Here is a 25,459-nt window from a genome sequence, read left to right as displayed (position 1 = left end):
GCTGATTCCGGTATATTATCAGTGTATTTAAATTGAGGCCAAGAAAATATATATATTGTATTCATGGCAAGAAGAGAAGGCTTTGAAATGCCATTTATTTCTTTTAAATGGGGGATAAAATGCGTCCTCGATCAATTATCTATAGGCTAAATAAATGTATAAGATGTATTGATATAGCGGAAATAGAGGCACAGTTCTGAAACAGTTATTCCAGTTAGACTTATAATTATTATTATCAATTAATTAGGTTTAATCATAAGAAAACAATTGACAGATTTATCAATACTGATATCATTAGTTGCAGTGAATCAAACTTTTGAGTTAGACAGTTTAATAAACATGAATTTTTATCTAATAAATCTGACGTTCTATCATCCATATATAACTTTGTACAATGTTTTTGTCTTTTCCTGGTGGGAACAGGTTTCCAAAAATCTAAAAATCTAAAATTGGTCAGCTTTTGTAGTCCAAGTGAATAACTTCACCAGAGACGATCTTTGGCCAGCCGCTCGGCGTCGTCACCGCGGTGCATTGTGGTCCCGTACGGTCCTGACACTGGAAGCTAACAGGTGACTAGCATTAAGTTACAAACACGCTGCACAGGAGTCTTGAAACTTTGAAGGAGGTTGCTGAGGATGCATATCTTTCACAGCAAACCTGTTCTCCCTTCCTTCTGTGTTTATGTAGTTTAAAGCTTGCCTTCCTGTCCTCCACCACCTTTGCTTGCTGATGTATGTGTTGTGATCTCTGTGTCTGTGTGTGGAGATGAAACTACACAGGGTGCTGCTAGCTGGCTGTATGAAGTGCACAAGGATATATCCTCCTTTTGGTGGGAACTTCAGTTCTGAAAGTGTTTCCCCCTCAAGAACAATTGGGACCCGAACCCCTGTCCTTTGGAGTGCCAATACTGTACTCTACCCACTGAAGTACTCTGTGCCACTTGGAAATAGAAAACTGGGATTGTGCAGCAGGAGTTACAGCAGTGTTGGTTCAGATGCAGTCTGGGGTCAAACATGTCAACACAGAAGATCTCATCAGTCTGCTGCAGTGAGGAAGGAGAACCTGCTGCAAGGAGGTGCACCATGGCCTGGTAAGAACGAGAGTCAGTACATTACATTACATTACAGTCATTTAGCAGACGCTTTTATCCAAAGCGACTTACAGTCAGTAGTATATTACATATCATTCACCCATTCACACCCTGATGACAGGCTACCATCAAGGTGCCACCATCAGACTCTAACTAACATTCATGCAACATCCAGTCCACACCGATGGCAAGCCTTCAGGAGCAACTTGGGGTTAAGTGTCTTGCCCAAGGACACATCGACTGCCGAAGCTGGGTATCGAACCACCGACCCTCTGATTGGAGAACTACCTTGCTCTCCACTACGCCACAGCCGCCCCAGTATGCATACAACATGTTATATGATATGTTTCCACTGCAGAATTAACACTTTTGAGATTATGCTGCTATTTCATTATTCCCTTTTGACATTTTTTTTATAACTAAAAAAATCACTTTGTTTTAATTGCAGTACTTAAATGGTAAATGGACTGTACTTGTATAGCGCTTTTCTAGTCTTCCGACCACTCAAAGCGCTTTTACATTACTGATCATTCACCCATTCACACCCATTCATACACTGATGACAGGGGCTACCATGCAAGGTGCCACCTGCCCATCAGGATCTCTCTAATCATTCACACCCATTCATACACCGATGGCACAGCCTTCGGGAGCAACTCAGGGTTAAGTGTCTTACCCAAGGACAAGACACATCGACATGGAGCCGAGGGATCGAACCACCGATCCTCTGATTGGAGGACGACCCTGCTCTACTGAGCCACAGTCGCCCACTTGATGTATTTATTATTATGTTTCAGTGCATGTCTACATAATAACCTGTCTCATAGATTGACAGGCCAAATGTTATCAGCTGATATGAGCTTATCATAGATAAATTTGTATTACTGTATGTTTCTGTGGATGTGTATCAATAATTGCTTTGGGGAGATGCGGATATGTTGGAGGTAATCTAGACACGGTTTATTGATTACACAGTTGTCCAACAGAGAGCTCCTTAAAGTTTATTCCTCCACGATATATTGGTAGCTCTTGCCCAAACTGTAGAGACATATTAGAAACTAGACTAAACAGTATTTCTCAGACCTCATGTTAGCGATTGTTTTTGAATTAGTAATGTTAAACTGAAAAAAAGACATCTGCATACTTGTTTCTGCCTACTGTAACAATGTATTACATACTGCTTTATGTTATTTACATATAATGAAACTGTATCAAAGCTGAACTCTTTATGAAGGTGTATTGATTCAAATTCAAAGAAGCAAATTGGACCCAATATTGGTCCCAACAATTGCAGATAACTGTGGTTACATATTTTAACTATAGTTATTGCTGTGGTCAAAGATGAAAAATGTTGCTTTACATGTGGTGTAACTTTATTTCACTTTTCTTTCAACAGTGTCCTTTATCCGCTACAGAGTGTCAGACGTCTCCAGTGTGTCTCCAGCTGTTGTAGTGGTAAGTGATGCAGAGCAGTCAGCCAAAACATTTCAGTGGATACTGAACAGTAGTGACTACTATTATAATACTTTGCACTTAACGTCAAGATGCTTTTGGAGAAACTGATGACACAGACCGATAGATTTCACAGCTTTTATCAGATGGAATTAAAATCTTTTCAACACCCACCAATCTACTGTCATACATTTTATGCATTGAGATACATTACTGTATCATTGGCTGTTGAATCACTGTGACTAACATAGATACTTGATCAGTTTCTTGTTTATTTATTTCACAGATGAATTTTGACCAAGAGGGAAATGTGACAACATTTGGTAAGTGTTGGAAAATAAATCTAAAGTCGTCTTTGATTTACTTGCATGGTATCTTTTATTTGAGGAGTAATGTCATGGTCGTCATTAAGACAGATGATTGGTTATCCGTTCTATGCTGTGATGAGACCACTCTCACCAGGGTGAAGGTATCATTTTCAGTATGGCATCTGACTGAACTTCTTATTCCTTGCCATGCACAGTTGGACATACAATTCACTGTTGCTCACCATTGCTGTGTTACTTGAAGCTTGACCTTTGGTGTGACCTTCCCATTATGGGTTTGGCTTTTTTACATTTATTGTTCTACGACAAGAAGTTTTTTTCTGAAGAGGATGCGGAAAGCAGTAGATATATTATCACCTGTTATGAACTCAAAAATATATGAAACAAAAGTATTCATTCATGACTATTTTTAACACTCCCTCTGCTCCTCTTCTCTCTTTTTTTCTCTTTTAGAGAAGAAGAAAACAGAGCTTTGCCAGGAGCTAAGTCTTCAGGCCAGAGACCTTCGATTTCAGCACAGTACCAGCTTAATAGCTAGAAACAACTGCATTATCATACGGATGGAGGTATACTCACTTTTCTTTTAGATCCCCCTTGATCTGGCTGTTGATTCTGAAACATTTTGTCACCATAAATCTAATTCAAACCATTGATCATAATAAAAAAAATAAAAAAAAATAGTTTAATAATAATAACAATAATATGATGCGGCCAAGAGGATGACACAGTAAAATAAAATAATGAGAACCGGAAAAATGTACTTCATGCAGGCCACATATCATTTTCACCTTGTTTTTAAGGTAAGAAATATTTTTACTTACTTAGTTTCCTTCTATAATTAAAACATATATAGGATCCCCTCTACAGCACGCTAGGACATTTCTTAGCCCGCACCATAGTGGATTGTCCTCAAGAGGGCGTGCTGGAGAAGGTGAAGTAGAAGAAACGAGAGTCTTCACGACTCATCATTTTACAGAATTCAATAGTTTCTCCTGGTTGAGGCATTTCATCTTTGCTCCCCACAACTGTCACAGTGAGGTTGTCACACTCTTAATCACACTTGATGATGAGTGGGAGAAATGAGTAAATTCAAGACTATAATATGCCTGCTGGAAGTTAAACTACTGTGTAGTTTAGTTGCAGTTTGATACTCCGAAACAGGAAGAAATATGTATTGTTGCTCTGTAATTCATGAACAAACTACTGTGGTTATTCCATGCTACGAGAAATTAGTTTTGAAATTAGAAATATGACAAAACAGTAAGTGTCTGAGGCATAATACAGTAACTGTAAATTCAAGTTGTCATTGTCATTTAAAGAGTTTATGTGACTGTACTAAAAAGATTTTGGAAGGTTTAGGTTCAGAAAAGGAATTAATAATTTTAGCCAGGTTTAATGCTAAAAACAGCAAGAGGGAGTTGTGGTGTCGTAATAGAAATCTTCTAATTGCACGTTGAGTTTCTATCTTTATTTTATTCGTTTCATTCCATAACACCCTGTATTAACAGCAAACAGTTGTAACCTTTTCTTCTTCGCTCCCGTCCCGAACGCCCGACACACTTCTGACAACTGCCCACTCAAAAAGGGGAGTCCTCACAGGTCGGGCCTCTGTATGGTGTCTCACATCTACATAGTCCGCACTGACACACCCCGTTATTGTTACACAGCTTCTGGCTTTTTGCCATACAGGAATCAGTTTCCATGGTGCAGATGCAGTCTTCACCGGTCCAGTTGTCATCACATACGCACCTCCCACACTCGCACTTCCCATGGCCTCCACATATTCTGTATGATACAAAGTTGTTTTTTTTTCATATAAATCTGTTTCTCTATTAAGTAGAATTAAAAGATAAGACAATATTGCATACTCCCTAATAATCAAATATTCTACCTGCTGTTGAAGTATGGACAGTCAAAGTTGCTGCACTCGCAGTATCGTCCGCTGTATCTTTCTTTCGGGTTCGCTCGCGTTTCGCACTCACAGAATCCCTCATTGCATTTTCCCCTACGGCTGCACACAGGGGCATTCGGGCCTGAGCGACAGTAGTCTTCATTTCGTGACTGAAACGAGTCGATGTCTCTCTGGCACTGTTGTCCAGCGTAAGGCTCGGGGCACTCACACTGGCCACACACCAGAGCCCCATGGCCACCACAGCTAGGGCTGTTTTCCTCACGGTTTCTTCGGCAGTCGCACTGACCTGGGGAACACAAATTGTAATCATTCTTTTTGATTTATTTTATTACATTTTTTGCATAAGCAACTTTATAGCAGACAAATGAGTGCCTTTAGCAGCATACTGACTATTAAAAAGTTGATTGAGGACTCCTTCTATCTCATTGTCCAAAATGGGGATTGTCTGTTACTGTTTTTTGATCATATATTAACAGTAGCATGGTTCTGAAGTTATACTCACACTCCAGAGTTATCTCTAACTTCACACTCAGTGAAAAGCCTCTGGGTGTGATGAGGACAGGCCAGGGCCCAGTCCTGTTCTGCCTCAGGTTGAAGTCACCCTGCTGACCGGGACAGCGGGCAGCCTCAACAGTCACCTAGAGAAAAAAATCCACTTTATTAATATTATAAATTGTATTTCCCAAAGTCCCTAATGTCTTAATTTTGCTGACCTGTACGACCAGAGGGTTTCCGTTCATGATGCTACTGAATGTGATGTTGACTCTCGCTGGCACAGGGCTTGTGTCCATGGTCAGCTCTGTGATAGGCTGCTCTGTAGGCATGGTGATAGTGAGAGGGAAGGACTGGCTCACACCCGGCCTCAAACGGAGGGAGAACTCCTGAGGCTGGAGAAACAGGGCCTCGGCATTTGCTGGTTCGGTGCTACTGAAGAAGAGCAAGAGAACCAGTAGTGTTGTATCAGTTTTGGGTAACTTGGTGTTAGTGTTGCGCTCCGTGTTAGTGAGTTAAGATGGTCATGTTTTATCTGACAGACTTGCATAGTGTAAAGAGTTCTGCAGTGGTTCTTAAAACCTGGAGACTTACCTGCTGTCATTTTTGACAACCTGCACACTGCCCTGAGGATCATAAATGTAACTTATAGGACAGCCTGCTCTCCGCAGCCCCTTCAAGGTATGACAGCGGACGTTAGAGGTAGGGGCGGTGCACCAAGCACACGCCGGGCCAGACTGAATGCACTGGTCACAGTTGGGAGCAGATGTGAGACACTTTTTTCTTTGGCCCAGCTGGGACACAACAGAACAAGCAGCAAGCAGAGATACCCGAGCAGCTTCACAGACATCCTGCAGTTAGAATAAAAAAGTGGGATGTACTTGAAGGTAGTAATTTATGTTACGTCATCCATGAATTAGAAATATAATAAAGCAATAAATAAAAAAGAATACAGTTGTATATGTTTTATACACTTTTAGCGACTAAATTACTAAAATGTAACTGAATATGTGTTTTTTCTCATTTTCTTTACTGTCTTGTCTCCTGTGTCTTATTTATCTTGCACATGGATACCACATTTTTTCTAAAAAAGGCCCTTATCTTCTCTTTTTAATTGGTCGTGCTTACAATTTAAACAAAGAATAACATAAGCAAAATAACACAAATCATTTTACTTTATGAGACTGCCAAATGGTGAAGATGCAGGTTTGGAGTCAGACCGTTCTTTTAAAATATTTAATTACATATTTAAAGCAATTTTGCATCTATTGTTAATAAACAAGTTAACTATAAGTAGATACAGTTCATATAGTTCAATACATACCCATAAATCTCTTTACTGAAAAGAGTAAAAGCAATATAAATTATAATTGTTTAAAACTGAAAAAGAAAACTACTACACGACTGTTAAAAATACAAACAACAAGAGGTCAAATATACCTGTTACTGTGCTTATTCTTGTATTTTTATTTTTTTTGTCTTACAGCATGATCCGTATTTCTCTAGTTCAGCAATTGCTAATGTGCTAAATAGATCAAAAAAACTGATACAGCGCAGTGTTGGTAGATTACCTGAAGTACTGAACGCCTTCTTTACTGAAGCTGCGTCTTGGAGCTATTTAGTTCAGCACACTGTGACACACTGACAAGCTTCGGTCATATGTTCACTTGCTGTGAATGCTGCTGGAGACCCTGGGGTGCAGATTCTGGTCACTCATCCTGATTGGTGTGATGTATGTTTATCTAACTGTGGGTTTAAAGAACAAACACAAAAGTGCTTTGCTAGTGCATTACAGTTTTTCAGGTCGATCACAGCAAATACTTAGAGATCAGAGTCCACTGTTGGGACTGCAGTCATCAACATGCACTGTATTTCTGCATACACGGCTGTGTATGCAAACAATGAGCAAAGAAACATTAAAATGAAATGTTATGTAGATTAAAACTATAAAAAGCCATGCTTCAGTTGTTACAAAACATTTAAGTAATTTCAATCTTGAAGTCTTGAAATGATGTTTTTTTAAGTATTTGCATTCACATGTATCATTGTTTTCTGAAGAGGCTAACCTCGTCCCTCTGTTTCTCCACAGTCTTTAAAAGCCATCGTGACCCCACAGTCCTTGTTGGTGTTGGATTTTCGTGGTTTTGGATTGGAACGTTGGTTGGTACTGGAGCTGGCCCCTCAGCTAGCATCACAGTCACACTCTCTGCCCTTTGAGTTCAGAGCACTGGAGGCCATCCTGCAGCACAAGGTTAGACAGATTACAGAACCACTGTGTCTCTGTATCTAAATGTTCTATAGATTTAAAAAAAACAACCTTGCCTATAGATTGAGGGCAAGATAAGATGAAGCATGATTGTGCATGTATTGGTCTTTATGTATTTGTCTCGATAGGTAAACACTCTACGAGCTCAGCTGAATGATGTCGAACCAGTAATGTTGGACACATTGGAATCCCTGGTGGATCCTAAAATCCTTTCCGCTGATAGAAGTAAACTACATATACTGCTGCAGAACAGCAAGAGGTAACGCATGCAACCACATACATTGCCATGATTTTGGCATCACTAAATTTGGGATGTGAGGAACTGGGTCAGCATCTCTGTGAATGTACTGGTTTTCCCCATCAATCAAAACAGTCCCTCACCTGTTAATGACAACTTTTATAAAGCTTGAATAATCATTTGTTGCATGAATCAAGCCTCAGGTCTCACACTATTGTTGGTTTCTTCATGACGGTTATCTTCTTTGCCATTATATGTTTTCAGCACGGCATCTCCGCTTTTGTCTTCTCTCAAATTGTCTACTTTATTTGGTTTTGTCTGTCTCACTCAGTGTCCCCCCTTTACTTTTGTACCTCTAACAGCTTATCAGAGTTGGAGACTGACATCAAAGTATTTAAGGATACCCTGCTGAAGATATTGGATGAGGAGGAGATCGTTGAAGAACTCTGTCTGACCAAGTGGACAGACCCAAGAGTTTTGTAAGTTACGCACTCGCAAACACTTACAGTATATAAATGCTGAAAGGCAGTTCTCTTTAAAGCTCCTTTTAAAGCCCAGGTCAGTGGCTGCAGTAAGAGATAAAGACTTTATTGATCCCCAAGATGTTTTAGTCTGTTTCCCCTTCTAACACTATTTTTTTCTTCAAACAGTATTTGTATGTTCCATTGTCCTCAATGGTTAGGGTTTGGGCTTTGGTTTGGTTACGGTCAGGAGGTGCAGAAATAACTGGTTTGGTTCAGGTTTACACTTGTGTTTTGTTACAGCTGTATGTGTGCAATTGCAAATTAACCTATTTTCCCCCTTAAAATACATATGTTCTCTCAGCTTAAAGCATAGACATTACACCGAATGCAGAACATAAGGGTTGAAGTAGGAGACATTTTGAGACATCAAATTCAAAAATAATTGACCAAGAAGGGACTTGAATGCTCAATCTTCTTATTTAGAGTCCTTATCTATCACTTAGACAAAGGGCCTCATGCCAGAACCTCTTATGAACAAATCTTTTTGTGGCGGGTACGAGTGATTTAACCGATTTGCTTGTATTTATAATTTTCTCTTTGTTGCGAACAAAATTCAAGACCTGTCATACAAGACAGAAGGAAAGATAGTTTCACTTTTTTTTGATAGTTCGACTTAAAGTGCCAATCTATAAGATTTCGGCGTGGCTGAATGGTTAGCACACATCTAAACAATACAAATCCAATGGACGCCTGCGCAGTTCATTAGGATGCTGGTGGCTGTAGGTTCGATTCTCGATCAATCTTTATAAATATAATTGTTATTTAATGAATATTTTACTTTATTTTGTCAGTCCACATGGCACTGCTCTGTCCATCGTGGTGGAATTGTACCACTTTTACTTGTGTTGTTAAAGAGTCTGTTGGCGATAAACTTAGAGGCCTACTCGATTGTGAGATGTGTGTTTAGTTTCGCTTGATAGAAACAGCGGTGGCCAAAACCGCAGCGTCATTTGCGCAAAGGTCTGGGTGAATCAAAACTATAAATACATCGGCACAGTTATTGCTGAACATTTTAGTAACTACCAGGCCTTTTCTAAAAACAGTCTTATGTGTATTAACATAGAATGCCTTTTTGTCTTTTTGTCTTTATAGTGAGGAGAGCAGTTTGGGTATTGACCATGCTGAGGAGATGGAATTTTTATTGGAGAATTACTATATGCAGGTAATGCTACTTACAGTTTAATGTAAACAATGTTTAGTTTTCCATCAGTTATTTGAAATAAATAACTTGAATGAAAAATGAATTCACTATAATGCATGCTCAGTAATGACATAATGTAACTTAATACTAACTTTTTGAATAAACTGAAACTAACGCCCTAACATTGTACTTACCTGCACCTTTATTGTGGCGTTGAACCTTTTTACTTGTCTTGTTTGTTTTTTAAAATAAAAATAAAAACTGGCACACAATATTAAATGTCATCTACATGTTATGCACAGTAGTTGTATTGAGTGTCCATGAACTGCTCAATACAGGCTGAAGAGCTGGGGAACAAGACCAGAGAGCTGAAAGGACTGATAGACGACTCTGAGAGTGTAATCTTTATCAATCTGGACAGGTATACGCACACACACACACACACACACACACACACACACACACACACACACACACACACACACACACACACACACACACACACACATACTTATACATACGGTACGTATACATACGTATTTTTGGTTAGTGGCAAGTCATATTTAATAAATAAATTTGTTTTCTATATAGAATAGTACAACTGTCCAAAATATACATTACATTTTTTTTTTTTTTTTTATGTTTTCTTACCATTTGCAGGATTTAGTTTGAAACTACTTTGGTAATAAAGAATAATATTGGAACTTACAACGTCTACAGATAAAATCTCTTTCTTCTTCTAAGAACAGGATTTTCTGTTGTCAATCCTCATGTTCATATTGCCCATTAGATGATCCCTTCCCAATGTACTGTTCATTTAGTGATTATGGACATAATACACTATTCTCATTTTGCGCACAATTGATTCAAAAGTTATTTGAGGGGAATATGAGATGTCAGCAGTGTCTGTTATGAAAGTGGGTTTCTTCCAAAGTTACAGCCTATTTAGCATTACATTCCCTCTTTGTGTTTTCTAGGACAGCATTTTCACGTTGAGCTGCTGTGACTGGATATAGTAATAAAAACACTAAATGCACTGTAACCCTGGAATATATAACCGGATTCTTGTTTTGAGACTGACATGAAACATTTGGAACCTTTAAAACTTTAAGCCGAACCTTTGAAGACGTATTTTTATTCCACTCGAAACAAAATAGCTTGCTGTCTCTACATGTGCTGTGTGTTTTTATTCCAGCCATCGTAACGTGATGATGCGCCTGAGTCTGCAACTGTCGATGGGTTCCTTCTCCCTCTCCTTATTCGGTCTGATAGGGGTGGCCTTTGGAATGAATTTGGAGTCGTCCTTTGAAGAAGTGAGGCAGCTTCTTGCTTAAGAATTATATCACATCTAAAATTAGACAGTTTTGTTTGCCATTAACAACAACTCAAATAAGGATTTTTGTCTAGCTCGTTTTAACTTTATATTGTTGTTAACATTTGTGTTTTGGACTGGTAGTCTGATAAAATGAATTACTTAAGACAAAACTTTGGATTTGAATAGTTTATAATCGACATTTGTCCTTTTTGATATTTTACAAAAAACTTGGATTTGATTAAAAAAAGTAGTTGATAAATCTGTAATAAAAGTGCATTTCAACATTGTTTGATTTGAAATACTTTTTTCATAAATTCTGGTCCACGTGTCTATATGTGCATACTGCACCTTTTTGTGTGTTTGTACACATATACTCTAACTGTTTGTGTTTGTTACCAGGACCCTCGCATTTTCTGGCTGGTAACCGGCTTCATGTTCTTGGGCAGCGGGATGATATGGAGACGACTGCTGTCATTTCTGGGACGACATCTAGAGCCTTCAGTGCCCCCTCTTGTAATGCTCACACACACACACACACACACACACACACACACACACACACACACACACACACACACACACACACACACACACACACACACACACACACACACACACACACACACACACACACACACACACACACACACACACGCCAGATAAAAGTGTGGTTTAAGATCAAGTCTTAAGTGTAATTTCTCCTGTTTGTGATACAGATCCCTCAAGTTTGGAAGAGAACTCTGAAAGCATCAGACATCAAGGCCGGAGTCAGATGATGTCCTACCTCCATTCGGTGAAATGCCACAGACCTCCTACAGACCTCCTACAGACTCTGCAGCTTTAAGGACTATTGTTTTATCGCCCTGGACCTTCTGAATTCTATACAAAGGCCTCATTGTTTTACTCCACTGTGCCTTTAGCCGAGGTTGAGACTGCATTCAAATGTCTGGAGACTCCAATGTCTTATGTGTGCTTTTGTGTCCCCTACATTTCTGGAACTATGTTGCTAGTATTTCAGATACTTTATTAGATGTCTTGATATCTAATTGTATTGATGCATTGGCACAGAGTGTTGCTTGGTCATCTGTGGTTTTATATCAGTGCGTGGATGCTGACGAGTGGCAGCATTGGATCTAAAACGGACAACAACCCCAACTAATGATAACTGGACATGCACTTGTATGTTCCTTCATTTAAAGGGGGAAATACAGTGCTAGAAGATTATTTAAATCAATATGAGCGAAGTTTATTTAAATTAATGTGAACCAAATTAATATGTTGAGTTTATTGAGAAGGTTTATAGTGTTATTTCTGTTATGCTCAGTGTGTAAGTATTTGCCTTTGTTGAGTGTTGACAGCGTGCAACAGCGTAACATCCATATTGAAGACTACCAGAAAATGTTTCTGCTTGGAAAAACAAGGATTTGCCAGATGATAATCTCATATCTGCTGTGTCTGTCAACATAACTGATGAAAAGCGACACACAGGACACATTTTCAGGCACAAGCTCTGAGCAGCATAAGCAATTATTTCTCAGTCTTTAAAAAACATTTTACAAGTTTTGAGTTGATATTGTGTCTCCCTTTGTTATTGTGAGTGTCTCCAAATTTAATTTGCTAAAAAATTAAAGATATCTTAACACATGAGGAACTTTTAAGTATGACTTTAAAGTTATTGACTTTATCCTGATTTGCATGAAAGCTATGAGTCAAAATGTTACGGGGGAACCGGAATATACACATTGACAGCCCATGCTTTATTTCTACCCTTGGTTTTAAGATCCCCAAAAAGATGTCGCCACACCACAGAGGGGTCTTGAGAACATCAACAGGGCAGGGGAGCAGAAAAAGCATGTCATTTTTTTCAAATTTCCTGTCATCTTTGTTTATATAAAACATTTATTATTTAGCCTTTTTGGCTGAATTGGTCGAAGCTGATTTAGCTTCATTTTCAGGGGACACAAGTCTAAAAAGTCTGAAAGCGCTGCCTAATAGTACTTTTTTTACAACAAACCTGGGCGAAATCCTTCCCCTTTGGACTCTGTGTTATATTCAATGCCTATAGTATCATTCAGCCATCTTGGAAATTGTCACTTTTTTAACCACATTGAGTCATACTGGATCTAATTTGGCTTTTCTGACATTGGAAACAAAAAAAAGACGTAAGAAGTAAGATGACTTCAAAGACAGCAAGCAAAGGGAGATTTTCTCTCATGGGGAATTACTCTGGTACAAAGCAAACAAAATATATTTAGTCTTTTTTTTTAATATATATATTTCAGTTTCATGTGAGGTCTGAGTCAGATGGCATATGTTGTACTTTGCTGTCGTAACCATTCTTCTGCACTAGAGGGAGTCATATCTATGGTTTAAAATTCACTATTAGCTGAAGCTTCTCTACACACTGCAGTGGTAGCACAGATTGTCAGTGTCTTATCTCAAGTAGAAAAGGAGTAAAACGAAACCGTATAGGATACTAAAATGTTTCAAATAAAACACTGACACCCATGAGTAGAGATGTATGATTGAGTCTACCTCTGAGCTATAACACTGCACGTGACGTCATATAGCAGCCATTGCCAACAGCATTATTTTGTAGGCTTTAAAAAGTTCATCTTTAACCATTTTATTTAGAAGATTGAGGAAACCTTTTTTTTTTTGAGTTTTTCAAAAGGAACTGATACTGATAATGATCAGTGTACTTCTTGCTTTGCGGCCTGGTTGGTATTTGTTTCCCTAAGACTGAGGTGGCCATTAAGTATGTTTAGATTCTCCAAAAAGACAATCAGCACAATCCTTTTCAGATGTGTTGATTGACATTTTTTCATTCAACATAGTCCACATTAGTCCAACACTTACCAGCCTTTCAATTTAGTGTTGAAAACGGAGTATTTAACTGAGATGATCTTTGATGATGTTTCCAACTGTTAAATAATTGTATGTAAGCCCATTCCTGCCGAGGGGGTGACACAATTAAAGATCCTGTAAGTCATTATAATGAGAAACATTCTCATAATTATGGGATACGTAAATCATAATTATCAGATAGTATCTTTGTTTATAGTAGTATCATATAATTGTTCCCTTTCGCATTCCTAAAATGTAGTCACTACATACATACATACATACATACATACATACATACATACATACATACACATACATACATACATACATACACATACATACATACATACATACATACATACATACATACATACACACATACATACATACATACATACATACATACATACACATACATACATACATACATACATACATACATACACATACATACATACATACATACATACATACATACATACATACATACATACACACATACATACATACACACATACATACATACATACATACATACATACATACACATACATACATACATACATACATACACACATACATACATACATACATACATACACACATACATACATACATACATACATACATACATACATACATACATACATACATACATACATACATACATACATACACATACATACATACATACACACATACATACATACATACATACATACATACATACATACATACATACATACATACATACATACATACATACACACATAACATGACAATAATAACATGCCAATAAAAACCTGTGCAATACATTACACATTACACTGTGCAATAATAGTTAAATAGTTAAAATAGTTGTTTTTTTCTCTGTCTGTAAATATAATATTTCAGTTATTGTTGTTTTTTCTACTGTTTTTTTTATTGCTTATTTATAATACTTGTTTTATTTTATTTTTATTTTTTATTTTTAGCTTGTCTTCTTCTACTATGGGACTAATAAAGGATTATCTTATCTTATCTTATCTTATCTTATCTTATCTTACACACACACATACACGCCCCCAGCGTACCTTCTTTATCTGACGTCACGCCGTGATGACGTCAACGCCGAGCCACGCTGCGCTTCCAGTACAAACAACTTTTCCTGAGGAACTCCAGAGTACAAAGTAGCGTCCAAAACAGCAGCCGAAGACGTGTTGAGGAGTTAGAGGAACTACTTTATTTTGCCTTTGAGTATATATATATTTTTTTTCTCACTTTATATTTAATAATTACATCTGTTGGGAGTTAAGATGAGGAATCTGCGGTTGTTGTTCCTCGTCGGACTGGCGACTGGTTTCATCAGTGGAAATGTAAGTGGTTTGCAATTTCGCTTTCATTCAAAAATATAAAAACACTAACATGATATAAAAGCTGAATGTTATGTGCCTTGGAGATCTTGACTTTTTTGTCTTTTTTCATCCCGAGAAAAGACCATAATTGGCCGCTCAGATACATTTTAATGAAAGTTTAATGTAAATGTTAAGTTGCCAGTTCTGTTTGTGGTTTTTTTTTTCCATATTGCTCTACATAAAGTCTACTGTTATGCCGTTCTAGCTTGTTTTTAGCCTACTTTTTACTAATCCACCTGGACATTTTATGAAGCCTGAGTGTGTGTTAAAAATTGAACAAGGTGAATATAAGAATTATAGCAGAAACTGTGTTCAAGCCGAGTTCAGGCGTCCAGTTGGTGTCAAGTTCACACAGAGCCAAAGTTTGTTCAGCCTCCACCTCACAGCTTTGACATTTAAACCCAAACCTCCAGACATGGCCTGGATTTCTCATCCACACATGTGTCAAGTTTTAAAAAGATCCTTGTTTGCTAGATTCAATTCTGTGATGAATTCATGAATGATGAATATTTAACTGAGATATGACAAAGAATGACAAAATCCTGCCAGACCTGACAAGTCGGACCTGTCCTAAACTAGCAAAATCTTCACTGTGTGTGTGTGTGTGTGTGTGTGTGTGTGTGTGTGTGTGTGTGTGTGTGTGTGTGTGTGTGTGTGTGTGGAAATGGCAGGCTAAAGCAGAGCTCTGTGCATTGTCACATGAGCAAAAATATCCTGGTTGCAGGATTTATTCACTGAAAAAGTCTCTGACAAGAGCCAGACAACTTTGCCACCTACATGATATTTATGGTTTATGGACTGTATATTGTGAGAGGAAGGAACCTGAAACCTGATCCGTCCTGCTGGACATGTGTAGCGGAGGCAAGGCAAATCATTTTGGCTAAATCCTGAAAGAGTTGTAAAGACAGAGAGCAAATGAATACAGTTTAATAAATGTATATTACTTAAAGCCCCATGAGTTTTAATCTGACAACTAAGTATTATAAATAGATGGGATTTCTATTACTTTTTTAATGGCTAAAGCTATACTTGTATTGTATTGTAATGTATGTCATACTCTGCTCCACACGTGCTTTGATTGATTCTCTAACTCATACCACTAATACACAGACTTCAGTGCTAAATTGCTGGGCGTGATGGGTTACGGCTTATATCAAAACTGAGTGTGGCCTTAGAATTACTGGTTAGTCATACAGTCATTGACGTTGCTCACATGTGATAGATGAATGTCGAAACCGGCTTGTGAGTTTGTGTGCTGGTAGTTTTGTCATTTTTTTTTCTGGATGAATGACTCAGAGTGAGTCCCACACACTTGGCTAGTCCAGGCAAGCATATATCTGTATGGGTTACACACCCAACCATAATAGGCAACAGGAAGCGTGTGTCACCCACTCTCTGTTAATGGTTAATTTCAAAGTGCGTCTGAAACACACAGATGACAAAAATATCCCAAAAATGTCGTAAATAGTAGGTTGACATCCCCGGCTGGTTTACAGTCTATCTAAGTTTAATGTGTTCTCGGTAGCCCAGTATTATTCACAACATATTAGTCACATGCTGTCTGTCGGACAGCATGTGACTAATATGTTGTTGCCGCACTATTTCTATGAGGACTCTGTTGGTTGAACGTCTGATATGTTCAGCTACACCTCAAAAGAGTTAAGAGTAAACCCTGAGGTTCTTGTTTTTTACAATGGGGGAAATACCAGTGAGGTTTTACCACAAATCATTGGGAAAGGGAATCTGTCTTACACTGCTCTTTGCTCCACCACAGCAATTTTCATATTTTTAAGCCTCTTATCTGATGAAATCTATCTTTTGCCAAATGGTGTGGACTAAGACATTTTTAGTTTGGGGTGAGCAGATACAAACAACTATATTCACATATACTTACATATACATATCTCAGTTAAGGACATCATAATATCCTCAAAGGGTAAAGACAAAAGTCAATATTGTGTCTTTCTTTCATACCCGTGTCTTTCTGTACAATCCGACCAAACTCTTTTCAGGCCAACAGGGCTGTGACAAAAAATGTAAGCTGTTTACCCCGAGATGATTACTGATTCTTTTGTTATAAAATATTTTCACCTTTTGTGAAGCCTTTTGGAGACTATAACTGCTGTCAACTCAACACACACATTACACGTAGAGTGTGGTTTAACCTTTTATGACTTGTTGCTTTGGTCAAACATCCACCCCCTCAAACACAGTGTTGTGCGCTGCTGCTGCTGCTGCTATCTAGATGGTGATGACAGGTCTGCTGTGTACTTTTGGATGTTACACAACCTCACTCTTGACCTGACTGCTCTCTCATCATCATTGATTTCCATTTCATATGGGAATATTTTACTGTAATAGCTATTAATCCAGCAGTCACAAAAATATGGATTTGTCGATTACAAGTTTTAATAAAGCAATCCCCTAAACACTCATTCACGTTCCCTATTGCACGTCTGTGTTGTTTTATCACTGCAACCTGGCTGTTCCCAGGAAACTGTCTTCACTTGGACAAAGCACCGGGATACCAGATGGTTATATACGCTCTGTGTGTATGTGGCTGTGAGCTATGCATTTTCCAGATGTGTGTAACCTCTGACTGACCGAGTCACGTCTTAAACCCTAGTGCATAACTTCTTTCTGGTAGGAGGTATGGACAAAGAGATTGATAGCAAATTTTTATTTTTCCCACTCATGTTTCATTTTGTCTGTTACAGTGTCTGCACATGTGTTTGAGAACACAGTCCGTTAGTCGATCAACAGAAACTTATTCAGCGGGGATTTGTGATCGTGACTATGTCCTGGCATTTTATGCACTAAATGATTAACTGAAAAGAAAATGTTATAGATTATTCAATATTATTATTATTATTATAAGCTGCTACCGTTTGGGCAGCTCATATCTCAAAAGGTATTGGCCATAATTCAGTTTTTATTGATATAATCATTTATAGATTTAAGATTAGATTTTCACAAAATGATGCTTTCTCATGTTATCCTTTACACAAACTCCTGTTTGGCTCTGTTCTGTTTCTCCCACAGCATACTGTAATATTAAAATTAGTTTATAAAGTTTAAGTTTTACACATATCAAAAGTGTAATGCATACCAGTGAAACAGTTAACTGAACATCAGTTTGATTATTTCATTAATGATTATGAAAATCTACCATATTGTTATATTATATATCCTTATTAATGGTGATAATGATTTCAACCATACAGCCTAGCCCCATATTAATCTGTACATGAGTTATTGAATGAGTGAATCCATCAGCTCAACACCGTCTGAGGTCGTAGTAGTAGTAGTAGTTCTAGTAGTAGTAATAGTTGTTTTGTTATAGTGCCCTCGGAACAGAAGACAAGTTGAGAGAGTAAGTGTAATGTCTGCAGCAGTTCCAGTTTCCTGTGTGTTTCGCTTTTGACAAGCACAGCATCTGCTTTTGTAATCCCTGATTGAAGACAGCAGGAATGCATGAGCCCCTTCTGCTATGAAGACTGTGCTGTCTTTTGAAAAACGTAGTGTTGATGATTTTATGTATGGCCTGTTTTACCACAATGTGAACTCAACATTTGGTTTATCTCAGAATTATTTTCCCTTGTTGCATCGGTAGCTTGAACAAAAAAGCAGACGTCTCAGGTGTCACAAAGGAGAGTGAGCTGAAAAGTTTGTCTGGAGTCTAGATCTACATTAGTTTGATTGGTAACATAAATCTATTCCAAACTGAATGAAGAAACTGGCATTATTAGGTGAAGTGCTTTGGTCTGCACTTATAGAATACACACATTTTAGATCTGTATCAATTCTTAGGTGAAGTCTCAGTTCTTAGGTATACTGCCAAATAAAATGCAAGTGTTGACACAAGAAGACTCATGCTAGCATATAATGAATTTGTATCATTACTTCTCACAAGTGTAAATATTTATTGCACTAAAAGATCCACCTCCCATGTTTCACCAGCACCTGTTTTTTGAGAAATATACAGTACTATCTCTGTCTCTATCCTTCCCTTCCTTTCTCCAGTCTCCCTCCTTTCTCCCGTCTCCCTCCTCTCTCCCTCTCTCAGCACCTGTGTTAGTGGAAGCATAGTATACATACCAGACATAGTTCAGCCCTCAATGGGCCATATTCATCCAAGCCTGTGTGTGAGTGTCTGTCTCGCTGTCTTGCTACCAACATCTGAGGAGCCATTCTTCTCTTTTTGAATTTCAGACTCATTGTCAGGTTGCTTTCTTTGTTAGTCTAGTCTGATCGAGCCGTTTTGTTATATTACCATCTTAATCAGCTTGTTTAATTCTTCTTCAGACATTGAGAAAGAAAAGTTTCAACAAGCTGGTGAATTACTTCATTTATTTAAGTACCTCATTTATTTGGTTGGAGCCTCGTTTACAGCGCCAGACCCCGCTTTAGATGACGAGACAAGTAGGGTTTTGGTTCTCATCACACTCCTTTTGTGTATTGTTTGGGTTAGTGGGAGGTTTTCCTACGCTACAATCTTATGTTTTTTTTCCTGTGTGTGTGTGTGTGTGTAAACTTCTCATGTTCTGTGTGTTGCCTTTGAGCGTAGGAGGGGGAGATACAGCAGCTTCAAACACACTTAGAGCTTTGCTGTGTGGCTCTGTGAAGCTTCAAAAATGACTGCCGCACACATGAAATGAACATAAAAAGAACAGCTACAGTATGGCTGCAATACACCCCACGGTTAAACTCGCAGACGCCTGTGAACACTTTGGCATATTTGGCTAGCATAGGTCATTGGCTGTGAGAGATATAGTCTTACTCCAAAACTGTAGCGAGGTTCACATGTTTTCGATTAGTGGAAGGAATTCTGAGTGTGAATAAAGGAGGCCTATGTGTGTCTGCTTCTTTTGTCTTTGTCAGTTTTTCTCTCCTGCTTGAATTATAATCTGTCATTATTTTTCTCTCTTCCAGCTCTTTGTCTCCTCGCAGGCAACCTTCTCCACGACAGATGACATGTACCTGGAGGGCCGAACGTCAGGTGACCTCCCTATAGATGATGAAGATGGTGGTGATGATGGCTCAGGCTCTGGATCTGGAGACTACGGTAAGGAGACCACTGTCTTATTTTTGTGATTGTTTTGTTTTTGTGTCTTTATTTATGGTAATTGTTTGTAACATTACTTTCTTAGTTTTTGCTGTTAAATGAAGGGTTCTCAAAAACATCATCCACTTTGTTGAGTTAACTTAAGGCAAAGTGAAAATGAATCTCCTGGACTTCCTGTTTTTGTTTTTCAAGTCGTAACTTCAACAACCCAGGGCACTGTTTCACAAAATCATCTAGATTTACAATGGGACTGGGCTAATCTTAGTCTTCAAGTGCTTTTTGAAAAATGTCCTCGTCTCACGATGTGTTTCCTTATCTAATACTCTATCCACTCATTTAAAATTATTAGACAAATATATGCTTGTATATTCAGACACAGAAGCACTCACGCACAATGCCAGATGTTTGTCCTGAGGTGATGTGGAGTTAACCAGGCGGGATTTTATTGGAAGCGCACAGATGTCCGCCTTCATTATCAATGACTCATCTTTATGCCAACAGTGAATAATGTCTTGGAACATTTAGTGTGATCACAAAATATACTGAAATGTGGTTAGGTTAATTCCAGTAAAATAAAAAGCTCACAGATTGCATTCCTCCAGCGTGTAAAAATAACTGGTTAATTAACACCTCAAAAGGCACATTTTAACGTTGCGTCACTATCCAATTAAAACCACATATCTACAAATATCAACTTTGAGAATAACATCCTTGTTTTTAGCTTAATGGAAATTCATTTTTCAGATAATGCAATGGATTTTTAATTGATGTATTTATTTGATGAAGTACGAAAGTCCTCTCAACCCATAATGTAACCCATAATCCTTAAATGAAAAAAATCTAATCAAAATTGGAGATTTGTTGGAATTTGTTTGTAACACTATTAAGTCTGTTTATAGGTGATAGTTACAGACAAATCAATGCAAAAATAGTTTTGAAAACGTTCAGTTATAGTGCTAGGTTGAAAAGAAACTCCCTCTGAAGTGTTAGAATTTGTGGTGATTGTTTTTTTTTTTCTCTCAGATTTCACCCACATCACATATCAAGAGGAGATGCTCTGGAAGTTCCTCAACTCCTCTCAAACCACAGTCTCCAAAGAAATGGTTCCAACTCAACCACAGCCATCAGCAGCCTTTCCTCTCAACCCAACAACCACAGCAGCAGAGAGCCAGAACCCATCAACCAAAGAGAAGGACACAGAGACGACACCATTCATATTACCGAACGGGGACACCGAGGAGGAGGAGGTAAAATTGTGCTTTTCCTTTTACACAAATCCTTATCTCAAAGATAAACTATGATGAATGTACTGTTGACTATTGAAAAGATTCAAAGAAATATTACAAATGGCATAACTGTCAAGAAATGTCTTTGTACATTGTTAATGATTAACAGATAACATCCAATTGCAATGTTGATTTCCAATTTGAAATGTGAAATGAGAGTTGTAACAGTGAGACTGCTTTAAATATTTATTAATCTATAACATGAAATAATACTACTTAAAAAACTAGGCGCTTTAAGAATATTCCAATGTTAATTTCATGGTCTATATGTTGGTTTCCAGGAAGTATTCAAAACCACATTATGCCTAAAGTTTTCTTTCGCCCCTTACTTTTTTATCCAGTGCATCATACATTTTACAAATGTGTATATTTCTCCAGGTGGCAGGTCCAACAGTTGATTGGTTCAGAGAGAGTACCAGTCCCAGCTCCACCACCAAACCTCCCAGAGAAACTACAGCAAGCAAATCCACCATTGACATCACTGTAATCAATCATACCGACAAGGACAACAGTCTGGAAAGCTGGGATGTCTCAACGCCCAGAAACCGTGGCGATGAAGTCAAGATCCAAGAGATCGAAAATGATCTTCTGGCCGAAAATGGCCGAGGCAGCAAAATCACCTCTGAGAACATGTGGGAGAAGACGGAAGTGCTGGCAGGTAAGGAGAGATGTCCACTGGGCTTTACCTCATCTTTATAGTTCACACATGTCTGGTTTAATGAGGTGATTTCGTTTAGTTGCCAAATTTGAAAACCGGTTATTTTCTGTGTAAAGTGCTTTTAGAAAATTATGATTTAGATTTTTGATGAATACATTTTGCCAAATCTTGTGGAACATTTGAGTGTGGGACAATAAAATATCAAGTCATGTCAATCTTTCTTTATGCCCTCTCCAGCAGTGATATCATGCGGAGTGATTGGATTGCTCTTTGCTGTTTTCCTCCTCCTCCTCCTCGCCTACCGTATGAAGAAGAAGGACGAAGGTAGTTACAACCTGGGAGACACCAAAGTTTCCACAACAGCCTATCAGAAAGCACCCACCAAAGAGTTCTACGCCTGAACTGACCAATTGGGACATTGAATCGAGTCTTTCTCCTCCCAATCATGACTAAGAGTGGATTTATAAAGAACTGAAGATTATTCCTCTGGATGAAGTTTAAAGTCAAGCACCTCTATTCTTGTTCAGTGCTTCCACCATTTAAAAAATCTTTCCTACCTTCCTCCTCTGCTGCAGTTTCACGTCTTGCTTTATGATGTCCAGTGAATGGAAGAACAGGTCATACGGGAACAAATAAGACTATTTAAAAACATTCCTATCATTCCATTCTGGGGAAGTTTGACATTAAATACGCAACCCTAATTTCAAGAAAGGAATCTTTTTTTAAAGTATCAAGATGGATCACAACTGTTCTAGTCTAGGAGATTAATCAACTTCAAGTATTGAAAACACAGTGCCTTTCGTTCCACATTACTTCTCTAAGCTGAACCACACTTGGCGGGACTTGGTCTGTCCAAGCTCAGCTTTACAACATTGCTGAAGTTCAAGGGAATTTTGAATAGCCTTAACACATTTTGAATAAAAATGTAAACTCTTATATTTGAGGTCAAATTTACTCAGTTTGTTACCAAATTTTTCTTGTTACATTTCATTTTCTGTACGCTTTCTTTGCTGAATTGAAGATTTTTGTTGTTATAAGGAATTAATGTTTTTTCATATGCTGTCCAGTATTGGTATGAGAGATCTTTGTTACTTTGTAGGTACATATTTGTTATGTTTTCACACAGATATTTGACATTTATAGAGCTGACCAAATATAAATGTGCTTTAATTGTTTTCGGAAAGTAATTTTTATTATCTTTTCGGTTTGTTTTTTGATGTTAAGAGATTTTTTTACTTGTATTCATACAGGTGATAGGACTGTTTTATTTGATGACTGAATGCCGCAAGCATGTGGAGCAGGATTGCTAAGGTAGCACCAAGATTTATGACTATAATTCAGAAACCATAGAAGTGACCAACGTTTTGTGAAGTGGCCAAAGCACATTCCTTTCTGACTGTCGACTGTATACAGCTACAATAGCAAGCTTGAACTCAAAGGGACAGTGACAATGTAAATGACAGGAATATCCCAAATCAGTCATTTATGCACAACTTACAAATAGTTTTTAATTAGTTATAATGTAACCATGTCGGATTTTAAACACGTTTTTAAATTCCTAATTTTCACCACACCAAAACAACAAAAGAAGCGTGAGACCTTCCAGAGACGTTTAGAGCTTCATACAGGAGGCAGTTAACAGACCACATGGTCATATTCCCTTTTGCGCATAATTCTTACTTGTATACAGCCTGTTAAATTTATGAGATAGTAAATAAATTAGGTAATTGTCCGATTTATAGTCTGTGATGAATTTCAACACCGGCTATCTACTGCTTATTAAGTGTCAAAGATTACTTTTCACATCAGCCTCTTATTGAAATGGGAGAACAATTGTCTTGAAGCAGTGCTATCTGTGGCCTTACAATCTCTGTGAAAAGGTCAAATAAATTTATTTTAAACCAACTTTGGTTATGAAAATGACTGGGATCTGTGGTTGATACATACAGGGAGGTGGGGCTACTGGGACATTTGTTAGGCACTTGAATTCTCCGTGCTTTACAAAACACTGTATATTAATTTACAGTTGCTTTGACCTTTGAGCTGTACAGAACCTCAGCTGGAATATTTCTGTTCTAGTTTGGTTCTAGAAAAACTCTTCATTTGTTGTCCATATCAAAAGAAATTTCAGATAAATTTCTAACATAAACTTTACTCATAGCAGTTAAGGACAACGGGTTAGCACTTGCAGTACACACAAAAACCTCTCTCTTCCAAGATCTCTGTAAATGTATACAGTATGTTGATACTATAGTGTATATGTATTAATTTATACTTGCTTAGACTATAATCCAGGTTCAAATGTGAGTGACAAATTGGGATTGTACAGCATTTACACATGATTGAAGCCTCTTGGTGCCTACTGCTCTGTTTTTGTTTTTTTAATATTTATGTTTTAAATGTATTTGACGAGCCTTGCATCATATCATCTTCAATTTCAATATCAGTGTTCTGGCTTTTTTAAAAGGTTTTTTTTTCATATAAATGCATTTAATAAATGATTAAAGAATAATAAATTCTTTGTAAATATATAGAATTTTCATTTTAATCAAAGTTGAATATGAATTGTCTCAAGCCTTGATTTGAACAAATTAACACCTATAAAGTGGTGGGGACCAACCAGAAAACAACTTGCAGATGAAATGCAGGCAAATTAGGTGTCTATTAGAGAATTGTCTTGCTGAAATCATGTATTTTAGGAGGTTCACTACTGTATAAAAGATTTGACTTAAATGCAATTCTAGAACTGGCTGTTTGTCATTTTTGGGGGGGATTTGGAATTGGTCTGAATATAAGCACATGCAATCCTTATCGCTCTGTAATGAATACACATCCACAGACAGTACAACAATACAGAGCCCTTTCCCATTTACTTCCCCTCTTTCTGCCTATCTTTCCCTGACACATACACAAAATCTGTTTCCACAAACTCCAAAAACCCTCCATTCTAAAGAAATTCATAGTATAAATAGATGGTTACTCTGACTGGGCGCCGTTAGTTTTTAAATGAGCTACTGGTATGACAACACTGTATTAAATGTTCCTATATTTAAAGGTCAGTAGCAGGTAAAAGCACTCTTAGCTTTTGTTCATTTCCTCCCAGCCTCAAAAAACTGTTGAAGATTTGCCAGAAAAAAAGAGTTCTCAAACCACCATGTTAAACCAAGCCAGCAGCATGTGAATGGAGCCAAATGGTCAGATGTTTTTCAAAAACCCGATGATGCAGAGAAGAAAAAACAAATGGCAGATGAAAGAGGCTAGTGAAAGACAGGAAGACACTAAAAGTCATATATCATTATGTAAACAGCAAATGGCTGAAAGTCAACAGAACTCCGGTACATTTCAAATAAAGTGATATACTATGGTAGTGGTAAAGTGTAGGAATAGTGTCAACATTACTTGGTGGGGCGTTTGCAGTGAATTCCAATGAACACGGAAGGAGTAGAGGACGGA

The 25,459-nt window shown here is 37.8% G+C and overlaps 3 protein-coding genes across 5 annotated transcripts; 2 read left to right on the top strand and 1 right to left on the bottom strand.

Annotated features, from left to right (window-relative positions):
- The first annotated feature begins 501 nt into the window (after window positions 1-501).
- Window positions 502-12,398, top strand: mrs2 (magnesium transporter MRS2). The gene is made up of 13 exons (XM_054621994.1): window positions 502-569; window positions 766-1,090; window positions 2,487-2,545; window positions 2,829-2,865; window positions 3,322-3,434; window positions 7,362-7,523; window positions 7,667-7,797; window positions 8,139-8,255; window positions 9,393-9,462; window positions 9,780-9,862; window positions 10,637-10,754; window positions 11,156-11,269; window positions 11,473-12,398. The coding sequence occupies exons 2-13, from the start codon at window positions 766-768 to the stop codon at window positions 11,530-11,532; spliced, it is 1,389 nt and encodes a 462-aa protein (XP_054477969.1). The 5' UTR covers window positions 502-569; the 3' UTR covers window positions 11,533-12,398.
- On the bottom strand, window positions 3,482-6,980 carry LOC129109852 (integrin beta-1-B-like). Of its 2 annotated transcripts, none has more exons than XM_054621995.1 (6): window positions 6,844-6,980; window positions 5,867-6,123; window positions 5,494-5,707; window positions 5,283-5,418; window positions 4,760-5,066; window positions 3,482-4,653 (listed from the first exon to the last, which is right to left on the bottom strand). In XM_054621995.1, the coding sequence occupies exons 3-6, from the start codon at window positions 5,602-5,604 to the stop codon at window positions 4,446-4,448; spliced, it is 762 nt and encodes a 253-aa protein (XP_054477970.1). In that variant the 5' UTR covers window positions 5,605-5,707; window positions 5,867-6,123; window positions 6,844-6,980; the 3' UTR covers window positions 3,482-4,445. The 2 variants fall into 2 exon arrangements, with proteins under 2 accessions (XP_054477970.1, XP_054477971.1); XM_054621996.1 differs by having other exon boundaries at window positions 5,494-5,704.
- Window positions 12,399-14,738: 2,340 nt separating the features above from the next.
- On the top strand, window positions 14,739-24,535 carry LOC129109632 (syndecan-2-like). 2 transcript variants are annotated; one of them, XM_054621740.1, is made up of 5 exons: window positions 14,739-14,958; window positions 19,930-20,062; window positions 21,086-21,309; window positions 21,727-22,006; window positions 22,247-24,535. In XM_054621740.1, exons 1-5 carry the CDS (start codon window positions 14,899-14,901, stop codon window positions 22,405-22,407), a joined length of 858 nt encoding a protein of 285 aa, XP_054477715.1. In that variant the 5' UTR covers window positions 14,739-14,898; the 3' UTR covers window positions 22,408-24,535. The 2 variants fall into 2 exon arrangements, with proteins under 2 accessions (XP_054477715.1, XP_054477714.1); XM_054621739.1 differs by having other exon boundaries at window positions 14,742-14,958; window positions 22,244-24,535.
- Window positions 24,536-25,459: the final 924 nt, after the last annotated feature.

This window comes from Anoplopoma fimbria, chromosome 20, assembly GCF_027596085.1.
Source record: "Anoplopoma fimbria isolate UVic2021 breed Golden Eagle Sablefish chromosome 20, Afim_UVic_2022, whole genome shotgun sequence".
Lineage (NCBI taxonomy): Eukaryota > Metazoa > Chordata > Actinopteri > Perciformes > Anoplopomatidae > Anoplopoma > Anoplopoma fimbria.
This window is presented reverse-complemented; position numbering and strand designations above follow the sequence as displayed.